The following is a 23,701-nucleotide window of genomic DNA, read 5'->3' as shown; positions in this document are numbered from 1 at the left end:
AATCTTTCAGTGACTCATATTTTGTAATCCTGCTACTTAAGGCTCATAGGCAGAGTAGCTATTTGGCAAGCTGCTGATTTTCCCACCTCAGTTTATGTATCCGTAATAGGTTCTGGCTATTTCTTTTCTGTGCCCTTGAACTTGTTGCTGAAATTACTGCTTGTGCCATGGCTTGGTTCCAGAATTAAATTTATCTGTAAAGAATTAAAAAAACTCCCACAAACCTCCAGCACCTCTCTGTAATTAGCATGTTATAGCAGAATGTAATTTTGGAACTTCCTAATGTCTAAATGTGGAAGTACTCCAAAGTCCAAGTGTGGAACATAAATCTAAAACTTCCTGTGTGGATTGAAGGTTTGAAACTTGATCTAACTTCAGTGGGGGTACTAAGCTTGAAAAGTAAGAGTAGATTGAAAAACAGCTTAGGAAAAAGCACTTTGATGTGTTTGTCCCAAAAAATCTGAAGACGTCTTCCACACCGTGCTGCCTACTCCTTGAGAATAACCAATGGCATAAATAGAACATTGATTGTAACATTGTGCTGAAATTAATCCTCCGGCCCCTTCTTCCTCCTCTATGCACACATCTTTCTTAAGGCATTTCCAGAGACATATCTGTGCCATCAGGATGCTAGAGTTTAGCCATGGCCCCAAGTGGTCAGATTTCAGCTGCTGTGGAGTTCCTATGTAGCAGTGTTGATGCCATGTGTCACATGAAAGCAAATGTTTCACATGCAAGCAATCTGTGGGTTCCTGGAGGCTCCCTAGAGCTTCAACTGCAGCGACTTGCTGGAACTGCTCCTTATAAAAGTAAAAAATAATCTGAAGAAGAGGAGGTTTTAGTGGTGTCTGTAGGTGGGAGGGGTTGCTCTTTGTGGTTTTATTTTAATGTTGTTTTACATGCTCTGCATATAAGATATTTCAGACTTTGAAATATTTACAGCACACTTCAGCAGTTGTTATCTCTAATCCACAATTCGTATTTGGATAATAGGAAAAGTGGACAGCTGTCCATGCTACCAGTTTGTAAGTTTTGCAGCAATTGTTGTTTCTAATATTTGGCCCTATTAAACAGTAAAACATTTCTGTTTTAACTCGGGTGCCAGTACTAACCTTGAAAAATAAGAGTACTGGGGAGCCACTTAGTTTCTCCAAATCTTATATGCTCCCGTATGTGGTGCATTTGCAAGGCCTTTGGAGCAGACACTACTCTGGGTTTCTCTGATCTTGCCATGCTGCAAGTACTAACTGAGAGTGCAGAAGATCTTTTGAAGGCTTGGCCCTTGGCCCTGCCTGCCTGACTTGGCCAGGAAAACACAGGAGAAAAGGTTGGCTGCCCTGCCCTGCCCTGCTCAGACAGGTGTACAAAGGCCTCTGCTGAAAGTGCCTTCTTTCACTCAGGGATCACAGCAATGAGTTGGAAATAAATATCCATACCAAATAAACACAGTCAGGAAGATGAGGTGGTTTCTCACCAGTGTGTTCAGAAGTCCTGAATCTATGCAACTTTTTCTGACCTGAGGGAAAAATATGGATGGAAACCATGGTTTTGAGGCAGAATCTTCTCCCTTTTCCCATTGGAGGACTTCATACTAGCACAGATTTGTACCTGCTGATAGACTGGGGGCTCAGTTTCTGGTCCAGTGAATACTGGAAGCTCACTAATGCCACATGTAACTTGTTTTCCCACCTTTTCTCTGAGATGGAGCTTGTCCATGTTCTTTCCAAGGTCTTGCTAGCTCAACAGCCCATATTCCACTTCAGTCTGAAGCTCTGAAGATTTCATTGTAGCGAAAATAGCTCATGAATGGTATGTATCTGTCGCTAGGTGCTGTATTTCAGATATACTGTAAGATTTCTATGTTCACCATTTTGCAATTTTTTTAACAAGGAACTGCTGAAACATGCTGCTCATGCTTAGTGAGTCTCTTCAGATAATTCTGTGGGTTTATTCTCAAAATGCATTTTTTTGTGTCTAGTCAGAAAGTAAGAAATTAACAAATAATGTAAGTATAACCAGTAAGCTCAGGGCTTGGTAATTTTTGCCTACAATGGAGAGTAATTGCTATTTTTATTTGTGTTGTATTAGCATGTCTTACCTTGCATCTGCTAAAATTTGCACCTTTAATGTTAACTGTTTATACATTTTTATTAAAATTTATACAGTGTTTTTGCCAATGACCTTCAACCATTCCACATGACTGGACACCTTCACATGGAAACTGAGATGGGCTGGGCTGGTTTGCAGTCAGTAATCTGCTGGTCAGGGCTGTGGGGGACCAAAACCTGAGAGCACACCATTGGTGTGCACTGTTCCTGGGGGCAGGTGCAGTGCTCTGGCATTGAGGTGCTGGGAGCCACTTCCATATGTGAATCCCACAGTTTTCTTTCATCAACAAATGGAGCTAAGTGCTTTATCAGTCCAATATACAAACAAGCCCCTAAAATACAGCTGTGAATAAAAAGTTTCACTCTCATGCAGCAGTCTTCATTAGTTGCTGTGGAAAAAATGGAAATATCTCATTTAAATGATACAAATACGCTAGTTAGATCTGGCATTGCCAACATGGTGACTTCTAAGCCCAGTTTCAGTTTCATGTTCAAAATATTAAAGCTATTTTGTCACTTGAAATCTTTTATCTATGTTTGTATGAAATGGAAAGAGACTGAGAGTCCTTTGTCCCATGTGTTCATCTCAAAAAGCCTTTGAAGCTCTTATGTTAACTATTTGAGGTTCAGAAACAGAAGGGAAATTTCAAGATAATATAAACAGCTCCAAGGAGAAAATGTCTTTAACTCATGACTAAACAAGCAAACATATATTTTCTGTTTCAAAATGATGACTGAACTTCTTCATGCCAGGAAAAATAAATCCATCTGATTTTGCTTTAAGCTGTCCTCTTTTTCAAACGCAGTGAGGGGCTCCAGTTCCTTTGGATGATGTAATTCGACTGTTCTGCTTGAGTTCTGCTCCCTGTTGATGTCATGTCGCTGCTAGCCAACTATTCAAAGAGAAAAGCAACTTCTAGTTTAGACTAGAGCACGAGGAGGCTGAGGTTTACAACAACCCAGCATGCTGGGTTAGATCCTCCCAGGCAGAGCCCAGCTTTAAGAGAAGCTCATCCGCTGCGGACCCCGCTGCCTGCAGGTGGGTGGCACCCCGGGGTGGCTGGTGACAGCAGGTATGTAGCGGCAGGGCACCGGGGGTGCCTGGCGGTGGTGTGCTGAAGTCCTTTGGGGAAAGAAGCTGAGAGAAATACGTGGCTATTTTGGGACAGAAGTTCAGCTGAGAGGCCTGTGAAATCAGGGAGCCTCTGCAGACTGAGCTGGAGGTTGCCGTGCCTCTCCTCAGCTGCTTTTGCCTAACTCCTCCCAACTTTTCTTCAGCTCTGGTATTCCATTCCCAAGTGAGTGAACAGCTTCTTCTGATCCTCCCCCGTGTTCCCAATATCCAAAGTATAGATCCTCTGTGCCGCTGTAAGGTCTAAGATTACATGTAATGCATGGTTAGGAATGTGCTTAGATGTGGTCAGGAAACATTCTGGGATCATGGTTCAGTTCACTTGTGTCCACACTACATTGATGAAACTGAACATCAGCTGTTTGCTGGCATTGGGAAGGGTGGCAGAGGGAAAGGGCCACCTGTGGGACCCAGATTGCTGGCCCCAAGTAGTAGGATAGTTTCTCTGCTTGCTTGGAACACTGTGAGCTACAAGACTGTAGTCCCAGGAGGGGGCTGCCTTTATACTCCTGGAGTCATTGTCCAGATGTTTTGGGACTCTTGCTTATGGAAGTAACATGGCTGGAAACCCAGTGGGGGATAAAGGGCTAAGCTGTCATGCACGTGTTTACATTTAACATGATTATTTTCTTTGAGATTTGGGGAACCCTCTACTTAGCAGGGATCAGACAGGATTTTCCTGTACCTTCAGAAAGGTGTGTATGCACAGCTTGTGTAAGGGAGGGTGACGGATTGTGCCAAACCTCCCACCTGACCCCTGTGAACAGACCCGGCCCCACCCAAAGGGCAGGTGTGCGTGTGGTCACACGGCTCTGACATTGGACATCGGAGCTGGCTTTGCCCAGGGGCGGCACAGAGCGGGGCTGGGGATGCTGTAGTACAGGAAGGCGCCTGCACCCAGCTGTGTGTGTGTGTGTGTGTGTGTGTGTGTGTTCCTCGCTGGGAGACTGCTCTATCCCCGCGGGCAAAGGCAATGAGGACAGGAAGCCGTGCTGCTGCCTGGAGAGCACAGCCTGCTCTGGTGAAGCTCATGGTGGGGAAGCTCATGGTGATCAGCCCACACCTGAGATCAGCAGTGGGAGTGGTAGCAGCAAACTCAGCATCTGCATCCCTGCAACTGCCACTTCTGGGCTTTTTATGGCAAGGGAATTAAACATTTCTTCCCATCTTAGAGAGGTGCTGAAAATTCACATGCATGTTATGAGAGGAGGACAATAATGACATTTAAGAAAAAGAATTCAAATAGAATGAAGTATCACATCCTTCTTTGATGTACGTGGTGTTGCCAGGAGGGGAGGAGCAGTGGGACATGGGCTGGGAACTGTGGAGTTTTGGGGACAGGCTGCTTGTGCATGAGGTCTGTTTGATCTCCATGGTCTCCGTTTTCCTCTTAAGCAGAACAAGATTGTGGGCAGATAAGAAAGGGTGGTAAGGAATCTTAACACATCTTACTGGTGGCTATTTTGTAGAGGGAAATCTGGCATCAGGATCCTTCCTGTTAGGAAACAAACACATCTGCCATCATGGAAAACTACTTCAGGCTGGAAACAAGGCGTGGGAAGGGTACTCTTTGGGCCCTTCTTCCTGAGGTCAGTGGAAAGGCTTTCCTTCTCTGCACAGGCAGCAGGAGAGGGCCCATAATTATCCTAGATGGGTGATTTTTTTCCTGATCCCTCCAGGAAACTGCAAGCAAATACTGTTGTGCCCTTCCTCTTGCTTTGTTGGGATATAAATAACTGAGGAAATGGCTTTATTTATCACTGTCACATAAGTGTCCACCATTTAACTTTGAACTTTAGAAAGATATTCAGGAGTTAGTGAAATTTTATACCATATCTTTGATTGCCTTGTGTCATCATAAAAAGCAAAGGGAGTGATTTGCACATTTTACTATATAGATAATAATTAACTTGCAATAAGGACAAATACCTGCATCCAGGACCAATTCACCCACTGGTCCTCTACCTTCTGTTTGAAAAGAGCAAGGAGATTTTCTCAACACACAAAATCTAACCAACTTGTGCCAGATTTAAACCAACTGCTTACAGTATTAGTTGGCTAGTCCAGGACATGAGCCCAGGAATTTTGAGGGAATATTTTGGGAAATATCTGTAATGTAAATATTCAACTTATTTATTTTTAGCAGTTTTATGTTACATTGTATATGATATTTCTAGTGTGCATATGAAGACATAGAATCTACTGATAAAGTTTTATCTATCCTGAATTTGGGTGAGTTCCTAATTTCTTTTTATGTGTCCTCCTGTCCCTTTTGGAGGCTAGCTAAACTACACTTGCTAAAAGGGAAAACACTGCTATTCCCTTATCTCAGCTCTGAGCTTGATATCTTTCCTTACAGCCTCTGATTTCAGATGTCTGCCCATTTTCTGGTACTGGCTCCCAGCAGAAACTTTCTGATTCCTGGCAATGATGCCAGGTAAATGTGTCCTGTGCACGTGTCACCTTGCAAAGGCCAGAAAGACTCACTGCTATCTATATAAGTCACCAGAATTATTTTCCCTTTTGTTATTAATGAGAAGTCCATGAATAGTAAACTTTGGAATCAGCTGGCATTGCCAGCTTGACTCCAGTTGCCCAGCCAGCAGCAGGTATCTGTGCACGAAAGTGTCCTCAAAGCAGTGCTGAGCAAATTCCTAACACTTCACAGTTTCACCTTCTCATTTGCTGTGTCCCAGTTTAACCACTTGGCTATCACTCTGATCTTTGTACTCTCTGCTGTGCTTTCATTTCCTGAGTCCATTGTCAGGTTCAATTTTCCAGGTAAGAGTTTCTTTAGAAGGGCAGAACCTCCAGTTCAATTGTGCAAGATGCTCTTTACCAGAGCCTCAGAGCTATGTATGACATTTCAACGGGTTTACAGCAATTTTGTTGACTTTCATATATTATTTTTGAGTGTAAGAATTGGACAAGACCAGTGAAGACGTTTACTCATTGTGTCCTGTTGGGTTAATTTCTTTCAGATCAGATGGGAGGTTCAGAGGTAGATCATAAATACTTGGTCTCTGTTCCTGAAAGCAAAGGTCACTCTGCATTAAAGCAGTGAGGAGAATGTAGAAGTGGATCCAGTGGAAGCCATTCTCAGAAAAACCAGCTGCTGAATGTCAGAAACGACTTCCTCCAAAACTGGGTAAGTCCATTTTTTTCATGTACTTTGATATTTTATTTTCTTGTAATGTGAAACTATGACTAGTTTTAGTTCCTAGCAATGTTTATGCATCCTGAAAATGCAGATAATCTACTATGGATGTGTCCTTTAGGTAACCATCTACCCATGCAGGGAGCATTTCTAACTTGATGAAACAGATGAGCTGTTACGTGAGGCAGTAGCTCAACAAATAATCTTCCTTTGTACCTAAATGAAACCAGTTCTATCATTATTCAGGGTGACTGCAATGTTTGGATAGGAATCCTTAAAAAGAAAATAAGAGGCCTGCAGATGTTCTGAGAAGCATTTGGCAAACTCAGAAATGGCATTATGGATTACTCAGATATGGATTGTTACATGGGAGCGAGCTAATGTCACCTCTACAGCAAGGAAAGGCAATTCTTTGAATATCTGCTCTTCAAATGGAGAAAACAGGCAGTGCTGAACTAGCCCACAAAATAAGAAAATGTTGAGAGAATGTTCTCCATAATTCTACATGAGATTTTGCTCAATTCTTCCTTTCATTAGGCTTTCATCTACAGTGATGACCCTTCCTTGTGTGGTTCCTGAACCACCAGGCTTCAACGCTGTCCCTGTTCTGAGGAAGTCAGGCTCTGAGGGTTAAGAAATATCTGCCCCAAAAAGAAATAACAAAAAATGCAGTAATAAATCATTGCTTCTGCACTTTCCACACCTCTAAATATTGTAAAATGGCAAATTTTTTGTAATACTAATCAGAGCATGGAAAGCTATTAGGTAAGGACTTTCCCATTTACAGTGGCTGCTGTTGCTGGTTCCCTGTTGCTGTCTTCTCATGCTAGGACAGATAAAGTTTTCTTCCTCAATATTTTATGTTTTATGAATTAAGTGGGTACAAAGCCCATAACTGTTCAGAACTTTGCCTTGGCAAAACAAACATGGAATTTTGGGAAGTATGTCACACTGCTCCACAGGTTCTCAGATGTTTTAATTTTTCATTCTTTTCTCTCTTTGCAGTGGGTTGACAGCAGTAGACTCCTCTCTCCTCTCCCGTCACTATAACAGGTTTATTGGCTTCCCAGCCAAGCTGATATCCAGGTTATACTTATCATTATAGCAGTAGTGGTCACTAAAAGTGTCCGTAGCCATGAATCGTGCACTGATTTTTCTTTTTTTAATTTTTTAAAAATAATACTCTTGCCTTCATAACAGCAAGGCTGCTGTTAAAATTTACAATGTAAGCCAAGTGTTTTCAAAAGAGATATTCAGCTGAGCTGAAATCCAGTTTATTGTGTCACAGACACTAAAGGCAAGAGTCCTCCTTTCTAATCTTTCTGAATGTTCATCTTGGGTGCTGTGAGGAATTACAAGCCTGACTTTTCACTGGTATGGATGAGGTAGACAAGAGTAGGGAAGAGGAATAATGTTTCCTGACACCAAGGCTAGGACCTTTTTCATGTGATTATGGACCTGTGTTACCATCCTTACTGTGATAGATGTGCAAAAGCTGAACCTGTGAGAGGAAAGAGTCAAGATGGTTCCATTTCCTTTCTAAGCAGCTCCGATTTCTGTTGGAAATAGTGTGATGTGAAAGCCAAGAACAGAATCTCAACCAGCCCTCAGAGAGCACAACACGCTTTTTCTTTTCTTTGGAGGTGATTTGCAGATTCCTCCTTCTGGCAGTGTCTAAGATCAGGTCTCTGTGAGGTGCTTTCAGCACACCCAAGGAAGTTATTGATGGCTTTCAGGTAGAAGTGGTCCTCATGGGATCAAGGAGGCTGAGTGGAGGCTGAGAGCAAGAAAATAAAGCTGCATAGGTACATGTTACATTTTCGTCCTGAAGCTAGAGATATATTTTTAAAGGGTGAGGTCAAGCAAGTTAAAAATAAAATTGGTGAAATTGAAGTGCAAAGTGCAAGCAAAAGGAAATGAAGGTACTGCACTGGGTGTGGTATTGAATCTTGTACCTGTTGGTGCTGGGTTTCCTATAAACACTGGTGTACACTGTTTTTTGTAGGTGGCCTGGCAGATCTTTTCAGCACTCAGCAGCCCACTGAGGTTTCTGGCTTCCTAGGTGACCATGGGCACCGAATATGAAAAAGATCATATCAAAAAGCTGCAGGAGCAGCGAATGTCCATGCAAAAGAAAACCTTCACCAACTGGATGAACAATGTCTTCTCCAGGAATAGTGTAGGTAGCTCCTTCAATGAGAAGATTTTTTTTTCTGGTTTTTGTTTGATTTTATTTTCCCACTGTATCCTTTTTAATGTTATTGTTAATGTATTTTTTCCTGGATGTTGTCACATGCAAGCAAGGAAGGATTTGACTAACCAGAGTGCTTCATCCTCTATCTTTTACCTCTCATCTGTCTCCTTTGTCCATGGTACCAGTCTTCTCTGAAATCAGGGTTCATTATGTGGACTGTATAACCCCATCATATTGTGATGTCCATTGTACAGTGGTGATCTCTCAGAGAAAAGTCCTCATATGCTTCTTTTACCTGTAAATAAATTATCTGCAGATGTCACGGTTTCTCCAAGCAATGCTCAATTCCTTATTGCCTGGTGAAAATTTCTGACTTTGTGCTATGCCTGATCAGTTCAGTTCAAGTTGCTGCTCAAAGGATCTGAAAAAGTAGCCCCAATTTTGGGAATTTCAGACATACTGCCATGCAAGTCCTGACCAGTTTGTTTTCTGTAGCTCTCAGAATTCAAAAAATCTTCAGAGCCAGTGTGCAGTCCATACACGCATGCAAGGTAACGCCAGCATGTCCAGGCTCCAGACTTACTGCAGATAAAGTTTCAGGCATGAATGATGTAGCTGTGTCACAGAAAGGAATTATGTCATCCAAAGCAATTCCATTTTCTGGGGTCTGTAGTAGATAGTAATGAAAATGGATACTGGGGACACCAAGCAGGACCAGGCCACTGGGTCCACTATAGCTCATCACTGTGTTTCAGCACCAGATGTGTTTGTTCAGTGTAATGTTTTGAGTTTGTGATTCATACAAAGGCAGCTGCAGAGCACAACAAACTTTCAAATTTATTTTTCGTAACGGAAACGAACAAATGCAAAACACAGGCTTGTTTTGCCACCTGCAGAAAGTTAGGTTTTTATGGTGTAGGAAATTAGTTCTGTTTAGCTGTAGACATATATTTTCTCATTTTAAAAATACTTTCAAGTTCAGAGATAAAAATGCCGGTCCGAAGTTCCGGCAATGTGCTTGTTCACGTATCATAAATGTCTGGGGAGCAAAGCCTGTGAGAGATTTCCAGGCCATATACGGCAGAGACCGCGCAGAGCTTATCTGGGTCTTCCTGGCAGCTTAGTCCCAGCTTTCCAAGGCAAACTTTGAGGGGATTGGATCATGCTACAGGACACTGCAATGTTCTCAGTTATACTGTTGACTGCTCCAAGCCTAGCACTAAGGATGCTATTGGATTGAATTTGTTAAGCTATCTGTGACTGGTATCTTTATGAGAAGAATGAGGCAACAAAGCTATTGAAGCAACAGCTGGGTGAGACATAAAGCAGATGTATGAAGCTTGTCTTTTTACAAATTCAAATGGAACTATTTTTCATTATGGAAGTGTCACAGAATGCAGCAACTTTAGCTTTTTTATTGTAGTATATCATAGGCAGAATTTTAAGTTGTATTAAATATGCAAAAAGGAATAAAGTTGGCAACTTAACAGGGAGGTGTTTTTTATTAAGATAATCAGTGCAGCAAGTTGTAAATCTTTGTGCCATACACAGCAGAGATTTAAACACTCTCTAACTTTTTTACACTTCCAGTGTTTTTTCCTTTCTCTGGAGAAAAGATCTCTTAAGCTAATTAGTAACTGAAACTAGAAGGTGCATGCCTGTTGTCTGTCCTTTCCCCCTTAGCATGTAAATACTCCCCTTAACATGTACATTTAAAACCGATAATGGCTTTTCTTTTCTTTTCTTTTCTTTTCTTTTCTTTTCTTTTCTTTTTTCTTTTCTTTTCTTTTCTTTTCTTTTCTTTTCTTTTCTTTTCTTTTCTTTTCTTTTCTTTTCTTTTCTTTTCTTTTCTTTTCTTTTCTTTTCTTTTCTTTTCTTTTCTTTTCTTTTCTTTTCTTTTCTTTTCTTTTCTTTTCTTTCTTTTCTTTTCTTTTCTTTTCTTTTCTTTTCTTTTCTTTTCTTTTCTTTTCTTTTCTTTTCTTTTCTTTTCTTTTCTTTTCTTTTCTTTTCTTTTCTTTTCTTTTCTTTTCTTTTCTTTTCTTTTCTTTTCTTTTCTTTTCTTTTCTTGTCTTCCTTTCCTTTCCTTTCCTTTCCTTTCCTTTCCTTTCCTTTCCTTTCCTTTCCTTTCCTTTCCTTTCCTTTCCTTTCCTTTCCTTTCCTTTCCTTTCCTTTCCTTTCCTTTCCTTTCCTTTCCTTTCCTTTCCTTTCCTTTCCTTTCCTTTCCTTTCCTTTCCTTTCCTTTCCTTTCCTTTCCTTTCCTTTCCTTTCCTTTCCTTTCCTTTCCTTTCCTTTCCTTTCCTTTCCTTTCCTTTCCTTTCCTTTCCTTTCCTTTCCTTTCCTTTCCTTTCCTTTCCTTTCCTTTCCTTTCCTTCTTTTTCCTTTCCTTCTTTTTTCTTCTTTCTCTCTCTTTATCTCTTTCTTTTTCTTTATCTCTTTCTTTTTCTCTCTTTTTTGATTAAAAAGATGATTTACTGTAATTGCAAAATCACAGTAATTTATTCTTAGGTGTGGTTTATTCTTAGGTGTGGTTTTAATGTCACTTCTAGATGGCAAGTGGCATAAGGCCAAAAGGAAACACCCAAGGCAAGTTCTTGTTAGGTCAGAGTACAGACTGTGTCATGTTGTATCACCTAAGCGCTGGGTGACCTCATTACTGGCAGCAATAAAGCACATTCTTGTAAATGATCCCAACCTTTCACTTAGTGTGAGATTCTAGCTAAAAATATGGAGACTTTGAGTGGTAGTGCAGGTCCAAGCAGGACGTGACAAACTTTGTTGAGACTATGGAGTATAAGATGAGTCACTGAATGGAATTATCAGCTCAACTATTAAATGAAATGCACAGCTCAGAGTAAAATTATTCTGATAAAATAAAAGATTCACTTGAATTGGAATAAAAAATGTCAGCATTTTCAAAAGATTTGATTTTGAAAATGCTCAATTTTTTATTTTTCAAAATCTCCTACTTTTTCCTTTTTTACTCTCTTGTGGGTTTGCAGTTTTGTTTGGTTCTTGGGGTCTTTTTTAACTTCAGACTACTTTCATAATTAATGCAAGTCCTCCTGCACATCCATTTTTTCTGAATTAAGACTCACCACTCTGTGGATATACGCGCCGTCATAGAGAAGACTCACTGGAACATCAAGAAGGTGTTGTTTGTTTCATTTTAGAAGTACAGGGTTCTCTGTGCCAAATGTTAAGCTGGAGTCTGTACCTGGTCTTTACAGGTAAAGATTGAGATAGAAGATATTTACACAGATTTGAAGGATGGCATCTCCCTCATGAAACTCCTGGAGCTGCTCTCCGGAGAAGCTTTGCCCAAACCAAGCCGAGGACAGATGAGAGTGCATTTTCTAGAGAACAACAGCAAAGCCATCACATTTCTGAAATCCAAGGTAAGTTAATATTGATATTAGAGATCACAACAGTTTATGTATATTATTAATTAAGTATAGCCTCATGTCCATTGTGGTTTCCCCCTCTAGTATACAAAACCATAACCTCTGAAGACAGACTAGGGATTTAATTAAAAAGAAAAAAAATAATCAAATTTTAATTTCTTTGTTATTTGAGTAATGTGTTTTAGAAACAGCTAATATTCCATTCCTTTGGAGGAAAGAAATGCATTTCTTTCCTCTCCCTAACCACCAGTTTTCAAAAAACATATATAGAAATTTTAAATTTTTGAGATCACTATCCCTTTGCTAGCAGGTCTGTGGACTGATGAAAAGGTGTAAACATTAAACCTCTTTTCTTAAGAAAAGGCCTGAACGCCCTCTCTAGTAACAGTTTGTTACACTGAGAGCTGGACACGAGTGCATTTATGCTGAACAGATACTGGTTTATTAGCAGGTACAAGTAAAAGTGATTGGTCCTGAGAATATCGTAGATGGTGACAGAACCTTAATCCTGGGCCTTATCTGGATCATCATACTTCGATTTCAGATTTCATCTATCAAACTTGATAAGGTAAAACTGTATCTTTGTCTTTTCGCTCGTGCAGTTGTGAGGTTTTTTTCAAAGGGACAAAACAGTGACTTGGAGATAGAACATTCATGTTCTTCACCCTCTTCTACAAATTTTTTACCAACTTTTGACTTCATGTTGAATTTCTCTGTCAATAGTTCTCTCTAGATTTGAGTCCCATGACACTGCTCTGAAGAAGCACATGCTTTTTAAAATTGTTTAATGTGTACTCTAAGAACGTGAAAAAGAAGGTTCTATAGGGGTATTGTGAAATCAAAGTCGATCAATTCTAACATTAGACCTGAACACATAATATTTTGTTTCTGAGTTCTATTTCACAGCTAAGGATGCAAATAAACGGAACTTTCCTTTCTGCCTGATTTCTACAGACCTTACAGAAGAGAAACATTTAAAATAATTCAGCACCTACATTTTACCTTATAGTTTCTGCATTCATTCATTTCACTTTTTTTTTTTTAATTGAAAACTTCTATTTTCATGTTAAACTTTTCTACCTTTATGACAGATACAGTCTGTAAGTCATGACTTTGAGTGAATCTGTGAATTGAACAAAAGTAATACAAAGTGACCTTTGGGAACATAAGTGTAAACTCACTGATAATATTTTCATACATTGTTGACACCAATTTTTCTTTTCTCTGTTCTCTTCACAGGAAGAGTTTGGAGGTAGAGCTGATGTTCTATTTGCCAATGAAGCCTTATTGCTATGGTGTCAGCATAAAACTGCCAGCTATTCCAATGTGAGTGTGAAGGACTTCTCCAAAAGTTGGAGTGATGGGCTGGCCTTCAATGCACTCATACATGCTCACAGGTAAGATTTGATGGATCAGTTTGGGCAGAGTTGCTCATTGCTCATTCTAGCTCTGACACAGGTTGTTCCAGGGTCTGAATTACAAGTTTTGGTCAAGAAACTGTTAGATACTCTCTGCCCTTTCTTACTGAGGACTCTTCTTTCTTAAATTCTCTCTCTCCTTGGAAGGAAGAACAAAAAGCTCCTACTTGGAAGCTCCTTTAGTTGGGTATAATATTGAATTTTCAGGGGAATATCATGTATCTGAACAGTACTGCCCATGTGGTCTTAACCCCTCAGTCATGTTCCCTTTGCTCTTTTTCTAAAATTTTTTTCAGGCAGTGATTTTATTGTATGGACTTTGGAGCATGTATATCTTCCTCTTCAATTGTAATAGAGTAAGCAACTTCTCAGTCTCTTTTTTTCTCCCTTCTGTCCCTTTGAAAAAGAGTGAAGGAAATAGCCAAAAGCAGGAGAGAGAAACCACCTATGGGAACCTTGAACACTTCTTTGTCCTCAAGAGTTCTGCTATATCTTACAGGGGATACCATAGTGGGATTGTGGAACTTCCCCAGCTGGGAGTCACCTCCCTTCTCACAACTGTCTCTCTAGTGGGCTTTGGTTTTCACCCATTGGGGAAGAGGAGAAATAAGGGCAGACATTTGTTGGAAGTGGTAATTCAATTTCATAGAAAACAATTTTCTTCCTGCTATGTGGGCAAGGGACAATGCTCTTGAATAAAGTTCAGGGTCAAAGTAATTCCAGCGTTAATGTCACATAACATTAACAGTTACATGACTATTAACTTAGTCTCATAAACAGTTTATGGTTTATGATCTGAAAGAACTTACTACAAACATGAATCTTCCTTCATCTCCATGCCCTCTTTTTCTGCTTGCCCAGGCCTGATCTTATCCACTATAGCTCACTGCGGCAGGAGCAGCCCATTAAAAACCTGAACAATGCCTTTGATGTTGCTGAGAAAGAGTTTGGAATCAGCAAACTGCTTGATGCTGAGGATGTGGCAGTGCCCTATCCAGATGAGAGATCCATCATGACTTATGTGTCACTCTATTACCACTACTTCTCCAGACTAAAACAAGGCCAGACAATACAAAAAAGACTTAACAAGGTAAGTGCATTGCTATCTTTGGAAGTTATAAGTTAAAAAGGTAAAGCTAAATTTAATTTGGAAGTGTGGGGGGTTTTCTGCAAGCTCAACTTCAGGATCATTTTAACTGAATCAAGAGGCATAGCTATCTGAAAGACGTTGTACCTTGAGACTTGTACCTGTACACTCTCTGATGTCCAAGAGGGTTGCAATTATCTCTCTGAAAATCAATCCCTTTTTGACCTCACAGTTTCTGTTTGAGAACAGATATGGTTCCAAGGCAGCTTGAGGCATAGAGATCTCAATAATATTTGAAGAAGATTAAGACTATGCAAAAGCAGACCTAATCAACATTTTTCTCATTTAATAGGAATGATGATCCCTTCCTCTATAGAGCTACTTTGGATTTTGATCTCCTTTGAAAATCCTCATCCTTTCTTTCTAACTCCTTTGGTGAAAAATGAAAAAAACCCCAACCAAACAAAAAGCCCAAACAAATGAAACAAAACCAAAACAATTTAATACCACCACCACCAAATAAAACTGAGAGAATGCTAGCTAAATTGGCTGAATTTGTAAAAATTTTATTAATTTTTAAAATTTTTTTATTAAATTTAGCTAAGTTATGGGTTTTTTCTGTTTCCACTTACAATTCACCTCACATAAAAATGAGCTATATTAAAAATTTCTTGTATCCCACTGATGGAAAACTAAAGTAATTTTGTAGCTGTTCCTCCAAAGACCACTTCCCTTGAGAGAATTTGTCTTCTATCTCCAGAGAAGTCTGTTCTTGTTTTGACAAAACTACAAAAGAAGTAGCCTGCAGAAAGACTACACATCCAGGATGGGTCCTACAAACATCTGGATTCAGAGAACTGCCTGTGCAGTTGAGAGGGGGGATAAATTGCTTAGAGAGAGGAACAAAAATTCACACTGAGACTTCCCTGGTGGTGCCAAGGTGAAAAAGCAGGGTTTGGTCAGCTAAATGTGGTTTGTGTCAAGGATCAGATGATCCTGTAGCATGGCTCCCCACAGCACCAAGCCTGTTAGTGTGGAAGGAGTTTCTGGAGGATACTTTTTGTCAGAAACCCAACCTTAGGTAGTCCTGCAAGGAGCAGGGAGTTGGACTGTATGGGCCTTAGGGGTCCCTTACAATTAGAGATACTCTAGGATGATATGTATTAGAGCAGCATGTTCTCCAAAGAGATGCATTAGATGAGAGCAGGACTTGGAATTCAGTCAAAGTTTGGGCATCAGTGAGGAGAGTGGGCAGTAGGACTCCACAGCTCTACACATGGGTCACTGGATTTTGGCCAGGAAGCATTATTTATCTCTTGATAAACATGAAATAGTCCTTGAGTCCACAAGCATGGATTAGAGGAACTGTAAGGACCAAGCAGGCCATAACTTTTGTATTTTATGAGTAAGCAGTTTGCTTGCTCTTTCTTTTTTCAATTCTCATTGTGTTCCACAGTTTTTCCCATTTTTTCATAGTTATAGTTATTCCTTCTTTTCTCTCTCTCCACTCACCTGCTTCTTTTTCTCCCTTTGACTCCTTCCCTATTTCTAGCCTGTCTTGAATATTGCATTCCCATCATCCTGCATTTCTGACACACACAATCAGAAGGAGAAGGAAAGAGATGTTAATCTCATCACGTCCTTAGACCCCTCAAATAGATGGCTCTGAATTTACTAATAGGATTGGGAGGGAAGCCTGAATGTGTCAAGGAAGCCTTTGGATTCAGACTAAGTGTGTGACCAGGATGGCAGAGAGAAACAGCTCTGGAAGGCAAATCTCCTTTCCCTCTGCCATCTGAGGTCTGGGATCTACATTTGCTTGGGTCTTTCAGCAAGAACTGGGTACGATGGCAGAAAATTCAGAAGCGAGCCCTGATGTCATGGGCTGCTTTTCCTGCACTAAAGGTTGGTGCTATTTTGCTGCTCTTACAAGACTGCAGCACTTAGTGATTGCCCAGTGCACTTTCTGGTAAGCAAAAGCAGATTACCACTTGGAAGGACTGGGTCTTTTCCCAGTGCCATCTCCCTCACTATTTTACCTGGCTGGGGCAGGTAAACTCAGGAGAATGATGGAGGCAGACAGCATTGTTCAGCACTACACCTGACATTTGCAGGAGTAAAGATCTGCATCTTTACTAAGTTAGGGTGAGGAAAAAAATAATAGGAAGTAAAAAGACAAAGTTGGAAAAAATGTAAAATGGAAAGAAATGATAATTTGATTCTAACACCTTTTGTTTCATAAGGATTCAATTCTAGATGTTTGCTCCAGTATTTACCTGAACTTGAAATAAAGGCAGGTCAGGCCACAAATGAAACAAATAAACCTCTTGGTCTTGAAAAGTTAGTATTAAATCAGAGTTAACATCCTTACTAAAACCCTGTTTGACCACAAAACGTTTTCTAGTAATTTTAATAAAGAGAAACAGTTCCAACAGAAGAGATGGAGAAGGAGATGTTTGACCACAGTCTGCTGTGTGCATGTGAGAGAACTAGGATCTTGTCAGATGGTCTGCTAAATCCTAAGTGGTGAAGCTGAAAGGGTGTAGTTACGGATCAGCCTAGAATTGTTTGGGGTTGAGGAATGAGACTGGTAAAAAAAATCTGTTTTTTTTTCAATTCTGAAACAAAAATTGTGAACCATGCTGTTTATTCCCAAATGTTTTCTTAAATAAAAACTGAAATGAAACATTAGGTAATATTGATTTATCTGTGTTTTATGGAAGGCTGTTCTAGCATTTCACCTAGCCTCAGATGTGACAGCTATCAGCACATCAGTATAAAAATGTGATGACTGCTGAAGGCACTGCTTTCTGTTCACCCACCATGCTTCATTCTGTTTCTTATGTGGCTTGTCATTTTATCTTCCCATTACAGATTGTGTTCCTCCTGAAGGAGATAGATGACTTGAAGCTTCAGTATGAGCAGATGGTCTCTGACCTCCTGAAATGGATTAGACAGAAGGTGGTGGAACTGGATGACCGTCATTTCCCCAACTCTCTTCAGGAAATGTGGCTGCTCATGGCCAACTTTAAAACCTTCCGCACTGTGGAGAAACCCCCCAAGTACCAAGAGAAGGGCATGATTGAAGCTCACCTCTTCAACATCAGGACCAAGCAGAGAGCCAACAACCAACGGCCATACATGCCCCCAGAGGGGAAGACGCTGCAGGATGTGGAAAAGCACTGGATCATCCTGGAAAAGTCGGAGCACAACCGTGGAAAAGCACTGCAGAAGGAGATGCTGAGGCTGGAAAGGCTGGAACAGCTAGCCCAGAGGTTCCTGAAGAAGGCAGCCCTGCGTGAGTCCTACTTGGAAGACATGAGGAAGGTGATTGGGAAGCAAGACTTCTGGCCAGAGAGTGTGGACAGGATGGAAGCTGCCAGTAAGAAGCTGGAAGCCATTGTGGCAGATGTGCTGCCCAGGAGGGAACGCTTCACAGCTTTGGATGAAATGGCCTCCGTTATCAGCCAGGAGAACTACCACAGCAAAGATCAAATCTTGCAGAAGTGAGTGATGGCTGAGAAACTCTGTGGTAGTGGAGGTCAATATTAGTTGAAACTCTGTGGTGCAGTGGAAGGAAATTAATCATAATTGTGAACCCTATCTTTGCTCCTCATGAGTAGAACTGTCAGCAATTTCTTCTACCTGTGTACAGCAGATAAGACAAACACTTAACCTTCTTCAAAATTCCAACTTTTTTCCTTGAATGATCAAATCCTCAGACCAATTTAGAGTGAAAAATATTTTTAAGGTATTTTTTTAATATATGAAAATATACCTACAATTTTCTACTGAATATTCTATCTGCCATCAAAAAATGCTTAGAGAGGTACTATTTTTTTTCCCAAACCAACACATTTCTATTTCAGTCTGCAACTTGGGGAGATATGAATTGTTTAAGGCATGGTATTCTCAGAATAACTTCATTTTGGAGAAAAATTATATATTCTGTGATTATCTCAGGTTATTATATAACCTGATTTGTGAGTATCTAAGAATGCCATCCAAACAACTTCTCTTATGGTGCTTTTCTAAATTCAGACAAAATCAAGACCCTCTGTGAAAACTCAGAAAAACAGTTTAGAAATAGTAAATCAGACTATGAGATCAGGTTGTGACTTATGATGTTTAGATTAATGTTTTACTTTAAGCAGCCATTTAAAGAACACTTCTTTATTTCCAAGCCTTTCCACTGTATCAAGCAAAAGCACTGTAGCAAACAAAAGGATGTTTTATGAACATCCTTAAAAATAATGTCTAAATTCTAAGAAGTCAATGACAGTTGATGTGCTAGTCAAAATTCCTATAATAACATTCTTTTGACCTGTTTTGTGTTCCTGGCCTGTCCTTTTACACTGATGTCAAGAGTCATGTGTGTTCATTTAACTCCTCTAAAGCTGCAAGCACTGAGAATCCTCCAGTGATGCCCAAGGTCTTTGGTCCAAATTGGTAATTTCTTTCTCTTCCTTTGCAGGCAAAGGAACATTTCAAAGCAATGGCAGGATCTCCTGGATCAGCTGCAGAGACGAGAACAATCCCTGGGAACCATGCAGGAAATTCTGGGCCTCCTGAGGGACATAGATGCCATTACAGAGGAGCTGAAAGAGCTGCAGGTACTGAGCCCTCTCCAGCAGCACACAACTTGCAGTGCTGCCAATGTGTGTCCCCCGTGTTCCAGGGACTGGCTGCTGCCAACAGGAGATTTGTCTACCAGCTATAGAAAAAATAGACAGTTTTTACCTAGATGTCTAATTGAGTATTTTGGTTCATCATCACCGATAACTACACAAGGAAAAACAAGCTTTGCTCTAGGGGATTTCCCTAAAAGGAAAGCCAGGAATCCTATTACATGGAATGTACTACAGGTTCAAGTTATATGGTAATATAAAGATGTGAAACAATTTTTTCTAAATTTACGATTGCAAAAGCAAAATTGGAATAAACACACTCCTGTTTCCATTCCACATAATTCTTCTGAATAGCTTCTGGAAGTTCCTGCAGTAATTTTACAGATGGGAATTAGCTCAGCCTTACAGGTATATAAGCTCATGAGAAAGAAAAGTTCCACTGTAAATGCATAGTGGCTGCTTTTAGCAAGAATTTCCAGCTGTTTGTTAAAGCACAAACTATCCAGCATGAGAAATAACTGGGTTCATATTGATTTTGTAATGGAAGGAAGTATGTGTACATTCTTTGCCTTGAAGACAGAAAAATCCTCATGACTACAGGTTGCTTTGTACCCAAGCTGAAAGAGTCAGTATGGTATATGAAGCTGTGAATTTCAAATTAAAGATAAGAGATATCTCTAAGTTACAAATATTTCTGTCCTAGTGCTAGTAGGCAAAGAATAGCTAATGGTAATATTGGAACAACAATAGTCTGAGAATATGGGAAAAGTTTGGTAAGGAGAGATAGTACCCTAGGATTAATGGTTGTATCCATTGATACAATTGGGAAGAAGACAGACTGATAAGCACTTCTCATCAGTCACCAATTAACTATTATAAAGTACTTATTTTCATTATTTACATAGGCAAGTAGGCTTCTCAAATGAAAGAACATTGCAGTTAGAACATATCATAGAATGGGATATTGTGGAATTCTTCAAATACAGACTGTGAATCAATCTGCCTACAGTTGGGTCTATAGCAAAGAGATATTCATTGCACCCACAAATCCTGAGACCTTGAGTGCTTCATCAGAAGAAATATCTTAGATGCCTATGTGATGAGACCGTTATTTACACTGCAACAGATCAAAACTCTGGATTGTTGCTATTAGCTTCTAGAATTGAAAAAAAAAGTATAATTTCTCTAAATAGGCAGGTTTTTAGCTTTACCTATCTGACATTCTAGGATATTTAGAAGCTATGAGAGACAACAGGAGCCTTTTAACTGATTTATTTGCACTGAGACCCTGGATGGACTCTCTGAAAATGTCTATTTTTTTATTCTCATTTTGTAGGTGCTGGTGAATTCCCAGGACTGTGGGAAGCAGCTCCTTGAAGTAGTAGATTTGCTGCAGAATCACAACTTGGTTGACTCACAGATCTCTTCCTATGATGACAGATTGACACACATCACCCAGAGAACAGCAGAAATCAGCAAGGACAGCACAGTTAAATCAGAATTGCTTTATGCAAAAGTTCAGATGCTTCGTCAGCTGTACCAGAACCTCACAGCTCAGAGCAAGTCACGGTAGGGCTGTGCTTCTGGCTCTGTTCTTCCTGATTAGGATGCCCAATGTGCCATTCTTTAATGAGAAGGCACAGCTTCCCAGCATTTGAAATTTTGTCATTTCTCCATTTATCAAGACATAACAAAAGCAACTTGAGTGTCTTGATTGCACTTGTGAAAGAATCACTCACTTTCATAGATGAGAAACAGATTCACTCTCAGCATTTATTATAACTTGCTTTATGAGAAGTCTGAATAGCAAATGGTTATCTCCTCATCTCCTGGAGAAAGAAGAAAATATAATTTTGTTTCTTTTGTCTTATTCCATGAATAAATTAATATATGACAAAGAGGAACTAAAGGCATTCAAATTCTCAATTTTAAAATATTTCTTCAATCAATCTACCACTGTCTTCATGAATCTTAATTCTGACAGTCACATACTCTTTGTTTCCTTGGTTCAGTAAATCTCAGCTAGAAGAAGCCTTGAAGCTTTTTGAATTCTTCCGTGATTGCAAAGAGGAAGAATCATGGATCTCTGAGAAGTGGAAGCTGGCAAGAATGACAACATTAGGGAAAGATGTCAGCCAGATCACAGCCTCCATTCAGAAAAACAAGGTATCTTACTCTGTTGCTGGTGCCTTGTCTTTGTATTAAAGCAAGATTTTAGATCATCCATGTCTTTCAGTTCAGTCAGTGCAGCACTTATAAGAATGCTGTCAAACTAATCCTTATCTTAAGGATAAGATAATCCTTGTCTTATTTCAGGGTTTGGAATTTTTAAAAAATGTATAGAGTAGGCATTTTTTTTCCAAGGAGTGGAAATAAAAGGGTATAGAAGGAATATGCTTCATTCTGGAGTAGAAGTGGGCTTTCTTGTGAATACACTGAGCTCCATATTAGCTAATTTTTGATGGGCAAAAAAAATGGTTGCTAGTTTCTGTGTCTCTTACCTTTTTTTCCCATCCAAGAGAGATGAGGGTAAAGAGAGAAGTGGTGAAAATATCAGACATGGGGCTCTTGGAAATACTTGCATGACAGCAACAGAGAGTAGGAGCCACTCTTTTCTCTTGGCTGGTGGGGAATGAGCTGTGCTGACAGGTTTTCTGTCCTTGTGCTAGGCTCTTGAGGCAGAGTGCAATTCACACAGGGCCCTGTGCACAGAAGTGATGAGGAAGGGCTGGGAGCTCAGCCAGAAGAACCCCATGCGCCAGGACGACATTCTGAGGCAGACAGACAACCTCCAGAAGCTGTGGCAGCAGCTCCAAGATGAGATTGCTGATCGCAAAGGCCGCCTGCAGGCAGCAGCCCTCATCAAACAGGTAAGAGGTTCTGCTGGGGTGTGTGATATGTGGGACATGCATGTAGCTCAGTTCTGCCCCATGCCCCCACGTGGAAGACAACACTGGCAGGAAAGACTTCATCTGTTGGCCTTCAAAAAGATCTCTGGCAGTGAAGTGTCAATCCTCCTGCAAGCCAGGCACACAGGAGATTTGAGCAGCTGGGAGATGCTTTAAAGGTTAAAGTGCTAATGGAAATAACTCACATGACAGCGCTAATGGAGAGTCTTTTTAGAGGGTGGATCAGGTAGCTGCGTGATATATTTCAAAAATGAAAAAAATTCCAAAGACCACCAACAAAAGAAACACATTGTAAGACTTAAATTGACTGCGAACTTCACAAATCCTTCAAAGTGTTTGACCCTTCCGTTCTGACCTACAGTTTTACTCCCACAAACATTCACACATCTGCAAATAAAGAATTTGTATAAAAGCAACATTCTTAAATCTTATCACATTATCTCAGGTATTCTTATTTTCCCCTTCTTAAGATTTTTCTCAGTCTGTTGTTTCCATTAAATGTTTGAGCAAAACTGAACAGCTTTTTTCTTAAGAAAGTCTAAATGCTCTCTTCTCTCTATTGACACCATTATGGTGTTTTTGTTTTTCATTGTCCCTCATTACTATGGGCATTCTTTGTTTCCTGTTGTTCCTTTATTCTATGTCTCAAACCCATGTTTCACCCTTCTACAACCATAGCCAGGCAGACTGCAAATTCTGGAAAAAGTAAACTTCTGTTGTAGACCATGTTCATTGCTTGTTCCTTAAACAATTAGAAAGTATCTGTTGGTCTTACATAGTGATGCATACCAACATCATACATTTTATTGCTGCTGTTATGTGCCACTAATTTTTAACTAGTTAGGAGTTTTTAAGCAGCTACATAGGCAATCCTTGAATCTCTTTACTCACTATAATTCTGTGAATTAGCTGTGTTGTGAGCAGGAAACACATCACAAGCTTAGACTTACCTTATCCATAGCTGTCACAACACCTGGAAGTAGCCTGAAGACTACAGACCTAACGGAACTTCCCCTTATTCATAATTTTACAAAGAGGAAGGAGCTGGATATGCTACTTCCAGCATAAATCCAAGTGTTGTTCTCCCTGTGCTCCTTCAGTACTTTGCTGACGTCGACGAAGCGGATTCGTGGCTGCGCGAGCGGCAGCCCCTGCTCGCCAGCAAGGACTACGGCAAGGATGAGTCGGGCGCCGAAGCGCTGCTGCACCGTCACCTGCGCCTGGAGAAGGAGATCGCAGCCTATTCCTCCGAGATGAGGCGCCTCAGGGAGCAGGCTGACATCGCAGCACAGCACGCTCCAGCTGCAGTAAGCGGGGGGGGGGATTGTGTCACACTGTGTTGAAGAATGTTGGCGAAATGGTTTTCCAGTTATTCATTTTTTATTTGTTTTACCTAAATAGAGTATTCCAAATTAGGGTTTTAATTAGAACTGGGAGAAATTTTTAGGCGAAAAAGAAGTTACTTTCTGCTCATAGCACACCTAGTTAGTATTCTTTAAAGTGCTAGAAATGCTCTCATCCATGTTAGTACATCTAATGGTCCTCAGAAATACATTCTCATTCTTTATTCTCATAAAATGATTAATTTTAATAATCTTTAAAAAGCAGACATTTAATCAAAACATCCTTACAAATTCTTCTGGTACCTTAATGTAGTGAAGAACTAT

The 23,701-nt window shown here is 40.2% G+C and overlaps 1 protein-coding gene across 1 annotated transcript in view; it reads left to right on the top strand.

Moving 5' to 3' along the window:
• Positions 1–8,465: 8,465 nt before the first annotated feature.
• SPTBN5 (spectrin beta, non-erythrocytic 5) overlaps positions 8,466–23,701 on the top strand; it is a 90,661-nt gene continuing 75,425 nt past the window's right edge. The window contains exons 1-11 of the mRNA XM_059474229.1: positions 8,466–8,576; positions 11,819–11,986; positions 12,441–12,560; positions 13,232–13,389; positions 14,272–14,500; positions 17,372–18,003; positions 18,972–19,110; positions 20,462–20,694; positions 21,138–21,291; positions 21,795–21,995; positions 23,135–23,341. Of these exons, the coding sequence (XP_059330212.1) occupies positions 8,466–8,576; positions 11,819–11,986; positions 12,441–12,560; positions 13,232–13,389; positions 14,272–14,500; positions 17,372–18,003; positions 18,972–19,110; positions 20,462–20,694; positions 21,138–21,291; positions 21,795–21,995; positions 23,135–23,341 (2,352 nt within the window). The remainder of the gene's footprint in view (positions 8,577–11,818; positions 11,987–12,440; positions 12,561–13,231; positions 13,390–14,271; positions 14,501–17,371; positions 18,004–18,971; positions 19,111–20,461; positions 20,695–21,137; positions 21,292–21,794; positions 21,996–23,134; positions 23,342–23,701) is intronic.

Source organism: Ammospiza nelsoni, chromosome 6 (assembly GCF_027579445.1).
Source record: "Ammospiza nelsoni isolate bAmmNel1 chromosome 6, bAmmNel1.pri, whole genome shotgun sequence".
Classification (NCBI taxonomy): Eukaryota; Metazoa; Chordata; class Aves; order Passeriformes; family Passerellidae; genus Ammospiza; species Ammospiza nelsoni.
Note: the sequence above shows the minus strand (reverse complement) of the source record. Positions and strands in the feature narration are given on the sequence as shown.